Here is a 20,069-nt window from a genome sequence, read left to right as displayed (position 1 = left end):
GAATGTGGATCACGTTCTGCTTCTGAACTTCCAGGAGACATCTGACAGGTCACCATGGTTGGGCAAGGATGCTGGGCGGCGGAAAACCCGTTTCTGTGTACTGTGGGTGCCAGAGTGTCTTGAGGGCGAGCACAGTCCTTAGAAGTTGCAACGAATTGGGATGGTCAGGTGAGACTAAGATCGCCTGCCTTGAGCAGACCAGGAGAAGAGCCTTACCTGTGTGGGAAGCGAAAGGGATGTGGGATGGCTTTATGGGCAGCTAGCTTGAGGGACTCAACGCAGGAAAGAGGGGTTCTGGATTTAGAAGGCTCTACAGAGGATGGGGAGGAAAGGAAAGGAGGAGGGAAAGCCACGCTCCTGATGCCAGGTGCCCATGCTTGGTTGGCCCCAGTGCATTGTGGGAGCGATCCTCCCTCCCTAAGCGAGCCGCATATGGCCAGCCAAGCGGATGACGGCCCCCCTGAGTCAGCCTGAGCTACCGCCCGCCACCGCCCACCTGCACCCTCACCGTCTGTCTCTCCATCTTGTGATATTTCACTCCGGAGGCAGCGAGGCAAACAAACTCGGTGCCAGATTGTACTGAAGAGCCCCTCCCCAGCCCTCCCTACGCTCTACAGAGCTCTTCATCAACATTGGGTGGTAGAATCTTATCTCTCTCCCCCCCCCCCAACTAACACACACACTTTCCCCCTGGACCTCCGACTTGCCCCCTCCTCCCAAGCCATGCCAATCAGAGGCGCATCTCCTTCGAAATGACAATTGCGGCCCACTCCTCTGCATCGCGCGATGAGGTCATTTACACCGAGAGCTCTTTCTCCCGTTACTTAATGCAGATTAAGAAGATCCTGCGTGTACGTTCTGTCACTCGATTAAAAAAAAAACCATTAAAAATTGGCATGTTCCAAGTTATAATAACTAAAGCTGTTCGACGTGGGTTGATTTTTGGTCACAAGCTAGCATTTTTGTAAATCCTAAAATGTTCAGCTTTTGCCAGAACTTCCAAGTCTATGACACAATTTGACTGGAGGGTGTTTTTAGTTTGTTTGTTTTGCTTTCGCCCAGGTTTCTGGTAACCAAAATGGACCAAACCCACAAATCTTTCGTCTTCAGAAACGGCAACATTTCCATTTTTAAACCCCTTTCAGTTTACTTGCCACTGCATAAGCTAGCCATGCCAAGGGCTTGTAGACGGATCCGTCGGAGTACCTGATCCCACCTGCGTGAGCGTAAAACAAACTTCCAGTCTTCAGTCTTACCTGGAAGTATGTGTCTTATGAGACTTACTCCAGATTTCAAACATGCATTGGATCGGTTATTAGATGGCAATCCTAAAGCATTTACTTACGATCCATGTGATTAGGGATGGGCTGTGATCTCCAGGCATTTTAAACCCGCTACTTTGTATGGCAGTGGCGCAACCTGTCTTCTTGAGGCCTAACTCATATCCTCCAACATTTCTCCGATGAAAATAGGGACGTCCTATTCAACAACAACAACGCCACAGTAGTTTCAGGAATTTCGCCTAGATTGGGTTGGCTCCAGATTTATAGTGGAAGCTCCACCATGTCTACTCGGAAGTAATTCCTTTGGAATTCCATGGCCTTGCTCCCAAGTAAAGGGGCGGGTCAGGATTGCAGGCTCAGTCCTAATCAGAACCGACCCATTGAAAAAAACAGGAGGTAACTAGCTTAGACTCTTGGATTTCACCGAGCCTACTCTAAGCACGACTAAGTCGGCCTCTAACCCATCTTCTCCTAGCACTCCCCTACACCAACCCTGAGAGCTTGGCAGGAAGGAAGGAGGATGCTCCGATCTGCTTGAAGCTAGTCGAGGACCATCTAGGCGAGAGTGGTTTTGGCTCTGAACCCAAAAGGGTTTGACCTTCAGCTCGCACACCCTTACACCCGATCCCCCGCGCGTTGACTCGGGTGTAAAGCGCGCCAGGATCGCAGCTCTGACCACTCCGCGGTCTCCGCTCCTACACCGGCTCTCCGCCTTCGGTCCATGGGCCTTTGCATAGAAGCCAACTCCTGGGAGCTGAGGTCCCTTCGACACCCCCCCTCAATAAAAAATTCGTGGGGGCTGCCCCAACCCAAAGTTGATGGGCATTGCCATTCAAATAGTGTGCGTGCACCGCATCTTATGATCGATTATGCGGGGCGAGGTTTACCTGCCCCCCCTCAAAAAAATTATTCAAGAGCCTTTGATATACGAATCGGTTATTTTATTTTATTTTTTAATGCCTGATGGAGAACGTCCTGCGAAGGGAGAATCCTGACTTTTGCCCCCGCCCCCATTTCACGTGGGAATCGAACTGGCCCGAAAGCGAGCAGGAGCGAGATAAATAAGGGAGGCGGCGGCTGCTTCCTTTCCTGGGAGAGCAGCGATTCTTGGCAAGGGAATCTCTGGCAGAGCTTCGGCCAGCTGGCGCCTCTTTCAGGTTGTCAGTTGCGCGGGCTCCTTTCTCCTTCTCCTCCACCTTCCTCCCGCTCCTTCCCGAGTCTCCCCTTTGCTTTTGGCCCAGAGAGACTCCGTTTTCTTGGCTGGCGACTTTCAGGTCCTCCTCGCTCACCCGCGCTCCGCCACAGGGGACGATGATTGGGGGGGGGGCACGGAAACCTGCCCCGGGGGAGCCCGGCCCCTCTCGCGGGCGAAAGTCCCGTTCCGTCGTCCGCTTTCCTGGTTTCCTTTCTCCCCATTCTACAACCCCGTAAGGTTGTCTAGGATGAGCACTGGGGACTGATGGCTCAGCATCACTGGGTAGAAATTCATGGCTGGCCCGCATCCCGATGCTCTAACCATTGCACAACACTGCCTTCCCCCTCCTGTAGGCGCTGCATCATATGACGACTCTCCAGGTTTTGTCACTTTCTGGCATGACTAGACAACTGGATCTAGCGCTGCGCGGCGGTGCAGTTAGGTACAGTGAGGCTCTGGGCTGAGTGGTCTTGCGCCCTCCTTTACCCCTGGGACCGGGTTTAACCTTTCCGACCCTGCTGCGCTTGGAAGTCCTGGACTTCTGTTCTGCCCCCAAAGTCCCACCCCAAAGGCAACAGTGACTGGTGACAATTGAAACTGGTAGGGCGGGTGGCAGGGAGGTCACCAGTAGGTGGAGCCAGAGCACATGAGAGCCAAGTCACTCTGGTTTTGCTCCGCTCTGCCTCCCTTGCTAAAAGGCAGCGCTACCTCCTGGACTGGAGGCGGTAGGCAAGTCGGGGGCTGGCTGAGAGCAGACTGAGGTTGGGGGGCACTGCCCCATGCTATGCGCCCGAATGGGTCGCCAGTCTCCACTGCAAAGGCACCGCAGCTTCCTGTGTCCATCACCGTTGACTGACTAACCCATCCCGCGGAAGATTCCTGCATTGCAGGGGGTTGTACTAGATGACCATTGGGACCCTTTTCTAAGTGCGTCTTTGAATGTCTACGACGTTCTGCCTGTGCTCTCATCCCACCCATCGTAAGGACGAGCGTCCTTCTGTTTAGCTATCCCGATGAGCTTTTTCTAGCTGGGAGAAGCAAATCTTGTCGAGATGCTATCTTCTAGTAGGGGACGCTTCGTTTTGCACTGTAACCTGTCTGTGTTTTCCCCCCTCTTAACTAAACAGCCCTGGGGACGTCTGTTGAAAGGCGGTAGAGAAATTCCAATTGCACCAAGGCTGGAATCCTGGACGCACCGACTGTGGGAGCAAGCGCCATTGAGCGCAGTAGGGGGAAAGGTGCAGACCCTGCTCTCCGCGCAGACTTTCTCTTGGTTCGCGTTTCCTGTTTCCATGCTCTTCCAATAGGGCAAATTTTTTGGATGAGCCATGGGATGAGGTTCCACTCCCATCAGCCCTAGTCGGTATGCCCTGTGGTCAGGGATGATGGGAGCTGGAGTCCAGCAACATTGGAAAGGCCGCAACGTCCCCACGCCTATATCCAGAGCCCCGACGTTTACACGAAAGAACCGCGTCCTTAAACTTGTTTCAGCCTTATATATCGGCTGTTTTTCAGTGTAAGCTACTTCCCATCTGCTCCAGCTCCATGGAGCTGTGTTTTATTCTGCCCCGAACTTCTCCCGCTAAGCGTGTGTGTGTTTTGGGGAGAGCGAGTTGGCCAAGGTCACTTGCCCAACCACTTCGATTTGGGGGAAGTAGGCGCTGATACTCCGATTCCCCACCCCCACCCCGCTTGCTTGCTTTCTCGCTCGCTCGCTCTGTCAGGCTGCTGAGAAATACCTCGAAATCTTTCCAATGGAAACGAAACCAGATTTCCCAACCCTAAAGAACAGTCCCGCTTTTTGCCGTGAGGCAAGCACGAGCCAAACACACCGGAGATCAGAAACTTCTCCCCACGGTTGCTCTGTTCAAAGAGAGGGTGCTGAGGAGATCGCGCTTCCTCGACAGCCGTGCCCTCTAATCCCTCTAGCCCCCGCCTTCAGCCAAATCCAGTTGCAGTTCCTAGGTAGAAGGAAAACTCTGCACATGCTCAGAAGCACCCTCTTTCTATGATCACCTAGCATGCGGCGGGCGAGGCTTACGCCCTGGCCTACAGCCGCTTCTCAGAAAGTGCCTGGCTACACAGTTCATCTCCTCCAACCTCCGCTTCTCTGTGCGGGAGGCGCAATCCGCGTTTAGAGCCATCGGGAAGGTGCGCGTCGGAACAGGTGTACTGGTGGGGGCGCATGCTCAGATCTCCTTAACTTTTTCTTTCCCCAACCATTCATTCACCCCAGAAAGCACCGGCTTCAATGGGAGCTTACTCCCAAGTAAGTGCGCACGGGGTGGGGCAGCTGGAGGGAGTGTCTCCCGTGGGGACTGAAGCGAGAACATATAATTCGTATTAATTTATGCGGAGCGCAAGGTCTGGGCGCGTGGCGCCTATTGTTGACTTCCCGCGGGCGCCCCGTCCCACCCCCCGCCCCTTTCCAGGGGAAGGGCAGGGCATGCGACCCCCCGCGGAGTCCAGACGCGATGACGCCTGCAGGGTGGGGCGAGGTGCGTGGGCGGGAAGCAGGTGGGCGGGGCCGAGTGAGGGGCTGCCGGGCAAGGTGGGCCGGGCGGCAGTGGGCAGAGAAGATCGGGGAGGACGAAGGGGAGGACGACCCTCCGTCCCGCTCCGAAAGGGTTAAAGCGCGGCCGCGGGGGGGCGGAGCCCCAGCCGGCCCTGGGAATAAGGCGCCGCCGCCCGGCCGCCTGCGCTCCCTTTCGCTGAGTGGTTGGCTGCGCCGGGGCGACGCGCGCGCGCCGAGCCGAGCGGAGCAGATGGTGCCAGGCGGCTCGTCCGGGATGAAGCCTCCGTCCGGCAGCTCTCGCCGGCGGAGCGGAGGGTAGCGCCGCCGCCGCCGCCGCCGCCGGGCCAAAGGAGGGTGGCTGGCCGGCCGGCCGCTTGGCTGGCTGGCCCCAGGCGGGCCATGATCCCCCGCAGGCTGCGCCCAGACGCGCCCGGGCTGCCGCGACCCCTTGCCTTGCGCCCCGTCGCGCAGGAGCTTCTCTAGGGAGTCCCGGGACGCCGAGCGCGTTTGCTCTCCAGCGAGGACTTCCGAGGCGATCGCGACCCTCCCCGCCCCCCACCCACCCACCCGCCGCCGCTACTGCTTTCTCCTCCTCCTCCTCCTCCTCCTCCTTGTCTCTTCGTTCATTCCTTTTCTTCTCCTGAGGTTTTGTCTGTCTTTCTTATTTTTTGCCGTTTTCTTCCGTCCCTCCACCGAGCCTGCCTGGCACCATGCGGCTCCGTCTAGGACCCACCCTGTACGGTAAGTGAGGAGCACCCACCTCCACCCCCTCCATCCGTTTTCGGGAGGTCTGGAATGCGGGACACGAATGTTTTGATCGTGAGGATGGGCGAGGAACAAGAACTTGGTGGGGGTTTTTTATTAGGGGGCGGGGAGATGTGGGGGGGGAGAGAGAACGGGACCTCGCGTGTAAACTGGCTGTCAAAGCGAGGGGAGAATGGGGCACGATCGGTCAGGAGTCCATATGGTGGTTGTTCCTTTGAGTTCAGAAAGGAAAGGAAAAAGCGAAGCTTTATTTCCCATCCCCTTGAGATGTCCCTTTCGAGAACACGGGAAATATCTCGTGGGAATATACACGCAGGCACACACACGCAGGCACTCGGTTGTTTGCCCACTCCAGCCCCAAGGCGACCTTGAGGTGGCACCATTTCCAAAGGCGCTATTATGCTCACGTGGACTGGAGATAATGGGCGTCTTCTGGGGCTGTCCAGTTATTCTGTGCTTTGATTGTTCTGAAATAACTGCTCTTTCCCCGATCCAGTGCCTTAATAATGTGGAGGCACACAAGCACCACACACTAGCGATGATGTCCTGGCGAAGGACGCTGTGTATGTGTGTGTGAGAGAGAGAAAGAGCGCTACTCTTCTGATGGTTTTGGAAAACCATCTCGGATAGATAGCTCCAAGGAAGATTACAGGAGTGGTCTAATTTGCCTGACTCAAAATTGCTCAGAAAGCCTCATTAGCAGCCCCCCCCCATGCCACCTGGACAGGATTGTGCAACTTCTAGAGGGGTATCCGTTCCCAAGTGGCTCCGGAGGCCAGGAGGTGGGGTTCTGTAGGCACAGAGGAGGCTGGAGACTTTCCCCCTCCAGCTCAGCAAGGCCAATTCTCTTCTCCAGGGAGGTGAAGTGTCCTGAAGTTGGAAGGATGCGCACCGCCTCTTCTTGGCATTGAGAGGAGATTGACTCTAAAGGTGATGGACAGGGCCAGTGTGTGTGTGAGAGAGAGACTGCAATGGGCTTCTCCATCTCTGGAGGGCCGATCAGTGCTGAATTCATAAAGGACGGAGGATGTGCGCTGCCAGCGAATGAGGCAGGAGCCAAGGAATGGCAGGTGCTGCAGATCTCCCTGGCACTGCTGTCCTGCAGGACAGATGCATGGCCCGTGTGGGTCCCGGGATCAGGAGACCGGGCTAGAGTTCAGGCGAGGCAATGGCCCTGCCTGGCTGGCTGGCTGGCTGGAGGGATGCCGGTGGCTTTCTGCTCTACTCTGCTTGTTGCCATTTATAGCCTGGCCCCCAATGGGTTACGCAACAACAGGCAGCTGCTTATTTTGGGGGTGTTAAATTATGGACGAAAGAGGAGTTGGGTTGTTTTCAGCTTTATCCGCGTCACCAGCTACGTCAGACCTGCTACCTCTGGCCCCTCCCAGGGACACTTGTCTTAACCCCCCCAGCCTACGCACAACTGAGTTTCTGATCTCAGCACCCACCACGGTTCCCCAGATTTAGGAGCAGGGCTTGAGTGTTGCCTGCCTTGGTCTCGGATAGCACATCGCGTAGCGCTTCCTGCCAGATCCTGCACTGGAACACCCAGGCACCCCAGCTCCTCGGATGGGTCCTACCCTGGACAAACCTTGCTTGTCCTATGCAGCTCTGCTGATTCTGACACAGGATTCTATATACATTGGGACATGCGCACCTGGACCAGCCATACAGACAGCCGCAAACAAGGATATATGTGACCAGGGGTGAAAATCTGGATTCAGTGAGCTCCCCCATAGATCATGTCAACTTGTGGCTCCAGATGGAAAATTGTTCAGCGTTGAGCACCCAGGTCTAGAGGCAAACCATGTGATATGGTGGTGGTGAGAGGGAATCTGTGGCATTCTGGAGTGCAGCAGCATTATTATCTATCTATCTATCTATCTATCTATCTATCTATCTATCTCTATCTATCTATCTATCTATCTATCTATCTATCTATCATCTATCTATTTATTTCCATCTGACTGGATAGAATGCACAGATCTTTTGTAAGCACATATCTTCTGATTCAGTTTATTCTTCTAATTTCAAAGTTAATTTCCTTCATGTTTCCCTTTTCTTGTAATCTACACTGCAAACATAAAGAGAAAGTTGAATGCTGGGGGAGGGGGGACCCTCCCCAAGACAACAATAGCTAGGTAGGCTGAGCCTGCCCACTGTTTGCCTCCCACCTTGAAAGCAGGCCAGTAAACAGATATGTGAAGCCCTGACCAGCCATTAAACCCCTTGGGGATGGAAGGAAGAAGAAGCATTCCCTCTGTGAATGGAATCACTCTGGAGGGCCAAATCCTTGACTTTTCTTTCCCAGAGTGGCCTATTGCCACTTTAACTGCAAATAGGTTGGCAACCAGCAAGTCAGGTGGCACCCCTCTCGGGTCTGGGTCTGTCCAGCTGCCAATCTTCCAGCTTCCAGCTGCCAATCCTTCCTGTAAGGGGAGGCTCTTTGGAAAGGCTCTTTCCAAAAGGGCAGCAATGCTGCATAGTAGGGGAGAGTTCTGGTGTGTTAAGATGGGAATCAACACTTGATTAATGGAGCACCATACTGCTGCCATCACTGCATGCTGGACCCTAACCTGGTGACAACACATTTAAAAGATCTCCAAGGTTCAGAACAGAGGCTGGTGGGGAAAGCGACGGGATGATGAGCTCAAAAGGCTGACACAAAACATGGCCCATTGAATATAGCCACCTTTTTCAGGAGAAGCCCTTTGCACCCACTATTTGAGTATTCATCAGGATGCTATTTGTTTATTTAAAAAAAAGATTTGAGAACCTTTAAACCTAGTTGACTTTTCCAGCATTAAAACTTTGAAGATCAGCATTACTTTCTTCTGGCAGAGGAAGACAAAACCAACAGCTGGCAGCCAAAGAGGCACATAGGCCACTCTCTCTCTTCCTCCTCCCTCCCTCTCTCTCTCTCTCTTAAAGCCAGGGTAGCTGTACAGCATCTAGAAGAGGGAGGGCAAGGCTGCTCTCCCCCTTGGAGGATCCCAGTCAATACCATGCCCTGATTTTTAGAAGAGATGTTCAGCCCGCAGGAAAGGTGGTCTGATGTGTGTTTCTGTAGTTCCTCCCTGCTTGAGAGAGAGCAGGTTCCTCATGAGCTGCAAGGATCAAGAGGTGGAGGTCAAGATAGGGAGGAAATAGTGTCCCTTAAGAAGCCAGACTTTCTGCAAGAACTGGAAATACTGTCTCATTTCATCCCCTTCCTCCTGGGATTGAGAGCACATCTACTGCCATTGATTTCACTCCTACCTCTTGAGTTAAAAATGGAGCCAATCTAGCTGTGCATCCCAGGTCAGACCATGCTTTCAGTCTTGACGTGGTGGTAGAAAACTTCTGTATTATTCCTCCCCCTCCCAAGTTCTTCCTGGCTAGTAGGCACAGATCTGATTTATTTTCGGTTTTGATTATTTGTCACCATTTTTATCCTGCCTTTCCCGCAGTGAGCTGATTCTCCTCTCTTGCCCTCACAACAACCCTGTGAGGCAAGTTAGGCTGGGGGGAAAGGACTGAGGCAAAGCCACCCATTTTGCAGGCCACTACAGGGTTGTGTTGGGGAAAAGCAACCCATCACGTCCCAGCTTCCCACCACAACTCTTCTTCCTTTCAACTATCCCGGGAACTGAGTCTGTCTGGCAGGATGTCCCACCTCCTTCCTTCCTCTGTGTGAAGGAAAGGCCCTCACGTGCACATTCACAAGGCACCAGGTTGGGGGAGATGTCAGGGTCTGATTCCAGCTTCCTCACCTCTGCCTTGGAATCCTGCTGCATGTGACCCATGCCCCCACCCTGTTCCTTTCCATCATGGGGCAAGTTGTTCCTGCGCCTTCCCAAGGGAGTGGTAAAATCCATCCATAACAGTGTGTTTAAAAGCCAGAGTGCATTGAGGAGCTTGTGCTATTCGTAGTACGGACTGGAATCCTCTCACAAGGTTAATGAACATTTGGTGAAGTTTTCTTCTGAGGGAAGGATCAAGGGTTTTAAATCTCAGGAGAAGCAGTTTAGGAGGGAGAAATGTCTTTAAGAGTGGGGGTGGGGGGTGCTGGTGTCGGCTTGGATGGGGATTACAGGGCACACATTCTTAGTGCTCTAGCCAAGAACATCTCCTCTCATTACAGTTTAGCAACAAGGGTAGTAAAATAGCTTTTTTTGGTCTCATACAAATCTCGGTCTCGTCTGAGTCGTTCAGCTTTTCACCTTGAAAATTATGAATGAGCACCTCTTGCATTTGCTGGGGGGCGGGGGGAGGAATTGAAGCAAAGCGTTTTTCCCCATACAATGATGATTTTGTGTGGGGATCAGGTTGGAGAGGGGACCGGGAAGGTAAATGTGGGTGGGTAATTCCTGAGAATATTGGGGAAATGTGGGGTGGGTGGAACTGAGAAGGAATTTGCTGTGAAAACCCCCATGAGATTCAAGGGTGGGGGGGTGAGAGTTGGCTGGGGTGGGGCATAGGGAGGTCAGCAGTATCTAGAACTTGCCTGCAAGCCTCCCTTCCCCCTAAGATGAGGCAGAGAGGCCAGAGGGCTTTTATGGGGAGAGATGCAGAGCTTCCAATCCCTTTCCCCTCTGCTTTTTCTCTGCCCAAGCTCCAGCGAAAAGCCACAGGCCTGAATTATGGATGAGACTCCTTGGGTTACAGCCGGTTCCACCGCACCAGAGAGAGAGAGAGAGAGAGAGAGAGGAGTCCAGAGACAAGAGGCAAGCAGTCAACATTAGTAGCAGCTGCAGCTCCCTCTCTTCTCTGCCCCCACCCCTCTGCTCAAGATAAAGGCTTTTTCCCTGTTCTCCCTTGAGGGAAAACTGGCCTGCCATTATTGGAGGAAATGGCCACTGCTGATGGCACTGAGGAACATAGGCTTCCTTCCACCCCACCCCAGGGTTTTAGGGGAGGTGTTTTAGCAGGAAGGGAGCAGGGAGGTCAGGGCAGATTTCCCTCCTTACTTCAGGGGTGAAAAACAGGTCCTGCAAACAGAACTTCGCCTCATGTGTCTCTTTGGTTGTGGAACATGCATGGTTGCTGCCGACTCAAAGCCATGCTTTTGGAGCTATAAAGCGACATGTATTTTTGTGACTATCAGTTCTGTAATTTGATTCACAACCTGAATCCCAGTCCTGACTGTGTCATATCCTGCCAAAGTTGTGCCTGTTATTGTCACGAAGCCACCCATCACTAAAAATGGGGTGGGGGAGACACTCCTTTCCTTTCCTTGGCATGGCATATGTTATATAAGTTAGGGCTTTTTTTGTTGTTGGAAATTTATGTTTCTTTGCTACCAGCTTGCGGTAATAGTCCAAAACTGAGCGCAGACAGAATTCTTTAAAAAAAAACTGGGAAGAGGGGGAAGAATTGGATTCTGTGGTGGATTTGGGGGGGCAGCATTTCACCTTGGCATCTGCTAGCAGCTGTCTCGCAATTCCCTCTTGTCCCAGTGGCCATTCAGCCTGCCCCCCACCCTTGTGTTCCTGCTCTGTTTAACTGGGTCAGTGCAAGACTTCTGCTAGTAATCTTACAGCACAAGGAGGGGTGGGGCAGGGGGTCCTGGCCTTCTCTGGTGCCACACTTGTGAATCTCCTGACCTGTGGAGTGAAACCCTCCCTTAAAGAATTCTGAACGCTGGGATTTGTAAAGGGTTGCTGGGAATTATAACCCCATGAGGAGGAAACTGCAGTGCCCAGAATTCTTTGAGGTAGTGAAATGGGCTTAAATTGTACTTAGTGTGTACACTACCCCTATCTCCTATCTATGACTGGTGTAGCCAAAAGGAGGCTTTTCCCAGTATGCTTCATGCAAGTCCCAAAACAGTGAACGTATCAAAACTATAAAGTTAAGCTGGCGGAGGGGTGTGTGATTTCAGGTGTCTCTTATTTGAAGGGACATGGGGACTGTCATATTCCTGCCCCGGGGGGGGGGGATTTACGATGTTGCTGATGCTGGTAAAGATGGAGCTGTGTTGAAGCATTCTGGGTGTTGGTGAGGCTCCTTGAAGGACTCCTGCGTTTGTGCAGAGCTTGTCATGAGCAGCATGGAGGCTGGGGAGAGTGGGAAGGCAGCGTAGGGCCCGCGTGGAGGTGGTGTGAACTACCGAAACGGCATCGGCAGCTTGTGTTACTCGTTTGCCACGTCACACTGCCCACACGCATGCATGCAGAGGTTGGGGACCATGCACACTTGCACGAGGAGGAGGGGTCTCACATGAGAAATTGCGTGCGAAGGATGACATCTTTGGCTCTCTTGCCTAGGGGAGCATGCCTCCTCATGTGGGATTACGCCTCGCAGGGTTGCCAGCTCTGGTGACTTGTGAGTCTCACGGTTTGGGGTCTCTCTCTCTGCATCGCAGCTCTTGAAAAGTGGGAGGATTTTGGCTTTCTTTCTTTCTTTCTCTCCTCTTTTCTTTTAAATCAAAGTAATAGCCAGTAAATCAAAGATAAAGAGCTGGGAAATGTAAGTGACCCGTCAAGAACACAATGTTGACATTCTGTTTTGATCTTTCAAAATCATGTTTTTAACTGGAAGCCTGACAACTGAACCTTTGAAGTATCTGGGTAGTATGTGTGTATTGTGGGGGGAGTAGTAAAGAGAGCTAGTGTGGTGTAGTGGTTAGAGCAAGGGTGTGGTGATGATGAAGATGAGGAGGAGAATAATGGGAATAGCCCCCTTAAGCTCTCAAGAGGAAAGCTGGCATATAAAGATTTAAAATCAGGGTTTCCCAAACTTAGGTCTTCTGCTGTTTTTGGACTACAACTCCCATCTTCCTTAGCTAGCAGGACCAGTGGTCAGGGGTGATGGGGACTGTAGTCCAAAAACAGCTGGAGACCCAAGTTTGAGAAACCCTGTTTTAAATCATGAGAGGGAAACTTATTGCCTTCCAAATGTCATTGGACTCCAACTCCCAGCAGCCCCAACTTGCATGTCCAGTAGTCCGGGATAATGGGAGTTAATAGTCCAACAAAATCTAGGCAGCTACAGCTCCCCCAGCCCAGCTTTAAATAAATAGCTGTCTTGAAATAGCAATGCAGTGGGTGGACAAGGAAGGCGGGACCACTCCTAGGATATTCCACATAAGGGCGGGGGGTGATGGTTGCTGAAGGAAGCATCTCATTGCCTGTCCTTCTCTGCTTCCAGGCTTGGCTCCCACCTTCCTGCTCCTGTTGGCCTTTCCTCTGGTGGCAGCCATGTGCCCCATGCTTTGCACCTGCTACTTTTCTCCGCCCACGGTCAGCTGCCAGGCCAACAACTTCTCCTCGGTGCCACGGGTCCTGCCCGCCAATGCTCAGCGCCTCTTCCTGCAGAACAACCTGATTGGGACCCTGCGGCCCGGCATGTTTGGGCCGAGCCTCGTCACCCTTTGGCTCTACTCCAACAACATCTCCTCCATCCAGCCGGGCACCTTCCGCCACCTCCAAGCTCTGGAGTGGCTGGACCTGGGGGACAACCGCAATTTGCGCACCCTGGACGCAGACACTTTCCGCGGGCTGGAGCGGCTGCAGTCTCTGCACCTGTACCGCTGCCAGCTGAGCAGCTTGCCGACCACCATCTTCCGTAACCTCTTCAGCCTCCAATACCTCTACCTTCAGGAGAACAACCTGCTTTGCCTGCAGGTGAGCCAGATTGCTTGGTTGTGGGTTAGCGTGGAACTTGGGCCACTGCCTCTGGTCTCTAGGGGGATCTTTTCCCCAGGTGGGCCGTGGAGGCATGGACCCCTTTCTCCCCTGGCGGTCCTCTGGGCTTAAGTTCCTTTTGACCTTGTGGGGCATATTCTCAAGGAAAGATGATGGGAGTGGGAAGGAAGAAAAATGACTGGCAGTGGAGCCTGAGGACAGATGGGGAATTTCCTCTGAGCTTCCAGCAAGCAGATGGATAGGAGAGAGTCTCACTGGGCAGAGCAGGGAGGTGGGTCGATGAGGCGAGGTGTTGACATGTTTCCACATAGATGGTTTAAGATGTGCCTTCTGAGAGGACAAATGGAGGCCTCTCCGCCATTTCTCTCTGAAGACTGGCAAGGAACTGGTGTGCCGCTCAGCCTTCCACCCCCACATGGCTGGTCCTCCCCTGAAGGAAGGTTCTCTGTGCCCTGCCAGCGACTCACTTAAAAACCACATGCCTATCCGGCCTCGGGCGCGCTGTGGCTTAAGAGTAGGGGAGCTGCAGCCTGGCCTGCAGCAGCAAAAATGCATTTGCAGATCATGCCTCAGTGCTTCAAGCCACATCCTTAGCGGGGGAGGGCAAAGTTTGTGGGTGGGGGACTTGGGAGCCAGCCTGTATCATTTCCTCAACCAAAGCGCAGGAGTCAACTTCCTCATAAAACTCTGGCTTTGCGTCCAGCAGTAAATCCTGTGTAGCTGCGTGGGAGAGATCTGGAAAGGTGGGGAGGCAGCAATGAATGTCTACAGTCTTGAGTTGACAATTGGCCTAGAATCTCCCATATGGAGGAAGAGGCCTTTGGGGCTGTTCCTTTTGCCAGCGGTGTCTTCACAGCTTGTCCTTTCTTCCTGCATCTCCCAGGACGACCTTTTTGTGGATCTGGCAAACCTGAGCCACCTTTTCCTGCACGGCAACAAGATCTGGCAGCTTTCCGAGAACGTTTTCCGGGGTCTGTCTGGATTAGACCGCCTGTTGCTGCACAGGAACCGCCTGCATGCCATTCCAACTTGGGCCTTCCGCGATCTGGGCAAGCTCACCATCCTGTATTTGTTCAACAACAGCCTGACCACCCTCTCCGGGGAAACCCTCTCAGACTTGCCGTCCCTGGAGTTCCTACGCCTCAACAACAACCCGTGGGCCTGCGACTGCCGGGCCCGATCCCTCTGGGCCTGGTTCCAACGCACGCGCGTCTCTGTCTCGGACGTCATATGCACTTCTCCGGCCGACCGCGTGGGGCGCGACATGCGCCGCCTCAACGAAACGGCCTTCCGGGGCTGCCCGCCGGGCAACCACCACCCTGTAGGCTTTGACTGGGGTTGCAGGCCCGAGTGGGAGAATGGAGCAGCTCACCCCCACCCTCACCCCCGCCCTCATTCCAATGGCTCATCCAATCACCTCTATGGCCTCGGGGGGTCGCCTCCCGCCGACCCCTCCTCCTTCTACAGGGACGTGCCGGCAAATGACATCCGCAGCCCCAAGTATGACCCACCCACGGAGGACGGCTACTGGGGGGGCTATGGCAACGAAGAAGGGGGGCAGCTGAAAAAGGGGTGCCCAGGACCTGGCTGTTCTTCTCTGGACTCTGGAGGTACCAGGATTGGCTTCCTGTTGCTTCCCTTTCCCTGGCTGCTGATGCTTTGGGGACCTTCCTGGTTTTGACAATGGAGGGTGGCTGCTCTGCTGGATGCTAAGCTGCCTTTTGAGAACTGACTCTCTGGGAGATCCAAGCCAGGATGGGTCCCCACCCAGCGCTTAGCTGAGGCCAAAGGGATTAAGCTTCCTCCTGCTACAGGGACAAAGGGAGACTAGATCCGTTGCTGCTGCTTTCCTGGCCATTTGTGAGACTTAACACTGGAGCCACTTTCTGGGTGGTATCTGACATATTTTGTGAACATATGGGAAGAGCACCCCCTTTTTATTTCTGGGGTGTTGCATAATTCCCCTAAAGATGTTCCCTTAATGCTACTACTATCCAGGGCTGTTACGAGGCCTTCTGTGTTTTCCATATCCTGGAAAGAGCAGGGATCTCTTCTGTGCATGACAAGGAAGTGCGGAATGAATGAGGATCTGATCTTCAGAGGTTCTGTTCTTTCTTCAGTATCCTACCATGCACATAAGTGCCTGCTTTGTCCAATCGGATAGGATATCTCAACTCAGAAAAAAAAGAAAAGAAATACCATTCTCCTCCTGAGCCGCAGAAGGCTACAGGAATCTTGGGCCCTTGTCACTCTTGACTCCTCCCCCATTATTTGGTATATGTTTTGGGGTTTTTAGTTTAAACGCCAGGGGACCAACTCACATAATCAGTTCAGGTAATAATTACCCAGTGCAATGTTTCACTGGGTAAGCTAATCTTCATTGGCAGGGATAGTGTCTACATGATGATGAAAGTGGCTGTGTTGGCTCTTCCATACTACCAAGTCTTAGGCAACAGTTGCAGTTATCTCATGATAAACACGATCATGTGAATTGGCCCTTGCTCATAACTGCTGGTCTTCATTTTTTGTGTGGCTGTGTCCTCTCCCCACCCCACCCCTGGTGCCTCCATGTCTTCCCCTGCCCCTATTTTCCCTTGAAAAAAAGGCCAAAAAATTGGTTGGTTGGAGAACTATTAAACTATTTTAGTATGGCTTGGTGGACTTGGTCACTCAAGGAAGATTGTAATGGGATATGCTGTGAGAACCATTACGAGGTGTAAGAAGTCCGTAATGTCTGGCTGATTGGAAGTTAACTGGAAATGAGTAGCTCGTTCTGTCAAAGGTTGCTCATTTTTCATTACACATTCTTGTATGGATACTTCCTGGAGTAGCCGTTAAGCCAGTCATTTGGTTATAGAAAGAGATCCAGTCCATTCATCCATGGTTTCTTCAGAAATTCTGTTATTGCAACTGGTCTTCACTCGTATTGAAGTTGTGGCCTCTGTCTGCTGCCGTGTAACCTGCATTTGCTGCAGTGTGCTACACTTGACAAAGAAACACAACTGAGTCCAGCTTCCCAATGTGTGCCTTTTCTTAAACAAGTGTTCTCATAATCACATGTTTACTTTATAAAAGTCTACCTGCTTAAAACAGGCCCCAGAGCTTTGGAACAAGGGCTCCTTTCAGATACATTAGTCCACAGGTCTTTCTAGGCTTAGTTGGCTTGAAACAGCCTCTACTTCTGTCTTAGCCTGCTGCATAGCTTATTTACAGTATTTATTTATATGCTGCCTTTCAGCAGAAAGTTAGCAAAGTGGTTTACAAAGCAAAAATGGGCAACAATTAAAACACCCCAACTCTAAAGCTTTGGCTACACTTTATAATCCACCCTCTTCCATCAGTTGAATGTTACTTGAAGGCCTCATTGGAGAAATTCCAGCAGTGGATTATTCTCACAAATCCTAGACATAGAGGCTGTCAGAGATGCTGATGGGAAGGAAGACCTGAAGCCATCTCCTGTTGCTGTTGTAGCCTGGCTGGCCCCATAGTGACCATATAGTGTGGTCCTGGAAGTGTTGCATATATAGCCCAAGAGGTTAGTGTCCGAAAGAGCTAGGGGTAATATAAAATCTGGCTGGGACATAGCAATTTGGAATAAATTACTGGCAGCAAAAACCAGAGCACTGTAGCATAAAACCCAAACACATTTATTTTGGCAATGGATAATACTCCTTAAGGGTTTATGCTTCCACAAGAAGCAGTGATTGCCACCAACTTGGATGGCTTTAAAAGATGATTAGACAAATCCATGGGGGATAAAGCTATCAATGGCTACTAACTCTGATGGCTATGCTCTGCCTTGACTACTGTCAAAGGCAGTATGCCTCTGAATAGCAGTTTCCCCGGAAGCTGCAGGAGAGGAGCTTGCTGTTGTGCTCAGGTACTGCTTTTGGGTTTCCCACAGACATCTGGTTGGCCACTGTGAGAACAGGATACTGGACTAGATGGGCCACTGACTTGATTCAGTGGGTGGGCTCTTCTTATGTTCTTAGGCTGTAATAAATGTGTTATAGTCTTTGAGGGGTTGGATGGACCCTTAGCCTGTTCAGCAGAAAGAGCAACATACCCTGCTACCGCCACTGAAAGTTGCTTCTATAAGCAATGTGGACCATAGAGAGAGGAAGCTATGTCAAGAGGGAGGGTCCTCATAAGGCAGGGTTGGACATCCTCCTGATGTTGGGGGTCTTCAACTCCTGCCAGCCTGCCAATGGGTAGGAATGAGGAGTGTTGTAGTCCAACAACATCTAGAGAGCTACATGTTCCTCATCGCAAGGTTTTTCCCATGGGTGTATGAAAGGGTCATAGCTTTTGGTGGGAAAGAATCCTTTCATTTTCAGAGCATCCTAATAATTTGTTCTGGCCCACCCTGAAGAAAGATGGCCTCCTCTCAGATTGAAGGGAGAGTCCTTTCAGTCCTGGAACAGGCACCAGATGTTCAGAATGCCAGTAGTATTTACCTCCCTTTTCCTGAGCACTTACTCCTGTTATACAGTGGTACCTCGGGTTACAAACACTTTGGGTTACAAACTCTGCTAACCCAGATGTAGTACCTTGGGTTGAGAAAGTTGCCCCAGTAAGAGAACAGAAATCGTGAGGCGGCACCAGGAGGCCCATTAGTGAAAGTGCGCCTCAGGTTAAGAAAAGCTTCGGGTTAAGAATGGACTTCCGGAACGAACCCAAGGTACCACTGTACACAGTTATTGTATATGTTTTGGGTACAAATACTTGTACAGGGTTAATATTCTAAACAGAGAGGCTTGTGATTGATAACTGGAAGGGGATCAAAAATCGTCTTTTAGGATGCCGTGTTAAATTGAAAATATTCAGTGTTGGTATTCCTCACACAGGTTTCTTTTTTAAAAGGACATGTTCTGCTTAATTCTTTTGATTATTTGCCGAGAGTGTCCTCCTTTGGCAACATGATATGCTTTAAAAAAAATAGCATTTTCTCCTTTCTTGTCCCCATTCCCCTGTTAAGTTTGCCAGCAAGAGAACTATCTGCATCTTAAAACTCTCCAAGTCTCTGCAACCAGTCCCCCCCCCCGTTTTTTATTTTTAGTTTTCGAAATAGGCTGCAAGTATGTTTTGTAAAGATAGGAGCGATCCCAACCTTCCTAAAATAAAAATTCAATAGAGCCCTGGGGTATGTGTTCAGGGAGAGTGTGGATCAGGTGGCTAGCACCAGAATGCTTGGCTTTATAGTGCTTAATATTGCCCTGGGGTGCCTGCAAATTGTGATAGAGAGAGATGGTGCTAGAGAGGCTCTTCTTTAATATGTGGAAAGAAGGGCGGGGTTGGGGTTGAAGCAGCAAGAAGAGCGTGGATATTATCCCACTCTGAGGGCAGCAGCTTTCTTAATTTAACTTCACATAAGGGAGAGAGAGGATGTTAGAGCTGGAAGAGTGGGTTATTTTTAGCAGGTAGAAGGCTGCTCGTAGCCAAAGTTAAATGTGAGAGTACAGGTGTGAGGTATGCATACGTGTGTGTACGTGTGTGTGTGTTGTTTGAGGCAGGCTAAATAGGCAGGTCCATTGAAAAGGGTTTTAGGAGCTGGAAGGTAAGGAGAATTGAAGACACACACACACGTACACCTTGGGGTGACTGAGCAACAGAACCAGCTCTCTGGTGTTCCTGTGGAAGGATGGGCAAGGGAGTGAATGAGTATGAAGTTAGGGTTAATTGGCAGGGGTGCAGGCAAAGGCCAGAGCTGCAGCGAGGGCCATGCTGAGCCGTGAAACGGGAGGAAAGTGCCATTAAATCTGCCAGCAAGACTCCAGCGGGCTCAGTCTTTCCAGGTCAGGTAATTATCCTTGTGAAATATTCATGACCCCTTATCCCAGATGCTATTTCAGAGCAGCAGGGGGGTGGAGAGAGGGATGTGAGAATGAAGGCTCGGGAAGATACAAACACACATACGCATAGCTACATCGCAGCATGGAATCTTTACAAATTACACACCGTCTCGTGCCTCCTGCCCACCCTTCCTCTTAAACACAGGCAAACATCCACGAGATTGTGCAGGCAGGGCTTCCTGTCCAGACAGAAGATGATGGGGGTGACCTGCTATTGTCGCGGCAGTCAGCAGCCCGCCTCATCTTTGCCACAGCAACAACCCCCCGGAAAACCTAGCGTCTCTCTTGCTTCTTTTGTGCGGAGCCGCTGTGGAAACTGGAAGACGCGTCGTTCCAAAAGGCTTCTGGGAGCTTGGCTCTCCCCGAGAACTGCCACCGACACTGGCCTCTGTTTGTGTGAAGAGATGAGCCGAACTTGCTCTCATTAGTAATCACAGCCACTGACGTCTGGGTGACCCATTGTTCCGGTTGCTAACCTTTAAGTCCAATTTGCTCCTGAGCTGGGCATGGGCAATCCTTAGGACGAATGGCAAAAACCTGTTCTGCTGGGATGAGTCACAAATTCCTATGCCTTGCTCAGTTGCAAAGGTGGACTTTGGTAACATTGTGCCCTGGGCAAAGGGAAAAATTTCCTCCCCCCCCCCCAATATTTCTTATTTTCTCAATAATTTCCTTTGGTACAGTTGCCTATTTTATGGATCTTCCTAGTAGGTACTCATATAAATACATTTGTTGTTGTTGTTTGTTGTTTTGCACCTACTCAACTTGGCACCCTGTGTGGGAAAACCGCCCACATTACCCTGAAACCGGTGCTGCTTGCTTGCCATGAGG

General features: G+C 51.6%; 1 protein-coding gene across 1 annotated transcript; it reads left to right on the top strand.

The window, feature by feature from the left end:
* The first annotated feature begins 5,076 nt into the window (after nucleotides 1-5,076).
* On the top strand, nucleotides 5,077-16,037 carry RTN4RL2 (reticulon 4 receptor like 2). Its single transcript, XM_053398428.1, has 3 exons — nucleotides 5,077-5,734; nucleotides 12,890-13,365; nucleotides 14,270-16,037. The coding sequence occupies exons 1-3, from the start codon at nucleotides 5,704-5,706 to the stop codon at nucleotides 15,065-15,067; spliced, it is 1,305 nt and encodes a 434-aa protein (XP_053254403.1). The 5' UTR covers nucleotides 5,077-5,703; the 3' UTR covers nucleotides 15,068-16,037.
* The last annotated feature ends 4,032 nt before the right edge of the window (nucleotides 16,038-20,069 follow it).

This window comes from Podarcis raffonei, chromosome 1 (genome assembly GCF_027172205.1).
Source record: "Podarcis raffonei isolate rPodRaf1 chromosome 1, rPodRaf1.pri, whole genome shotgun sequence".
Lineage (NCBI taxonomy): Eukaryota > Metazoa > Chordata > Lepidosauria > Squamata > Lacertidae > Podarcis > Podarcis raffonei.
This window is presented reverse-complemented; position numbering and strand designations above follow the sequence as displayed.

What these genes read in the sequence shown, in the direction of transcription:
- RTN4RL2 (XM_053398428.1), top strand. Translation starts at nt 5,704, where the DNA reads ATGCGGCTCCGTCTAGGACCCACCCTGTACG. An exon ending in TCTAGGACCCACCCTGTACG is followed by an intron (nt 5,735 to 12,889) that starts GTAAGTGAGGAG and finishes CTCTGCTTCCAG; the next exon opens with GCTTGGCTCCCACCTTCCTG. An exon ending in ACAACCTGCTTTGCCTGCAG is followed by an intron (nt 13,366 to 14,269) that starts GTGAGCCAGATT and finishes TGCATCTCCCAG; the next exon opens with GACGACCTTTTTGTGGATCT.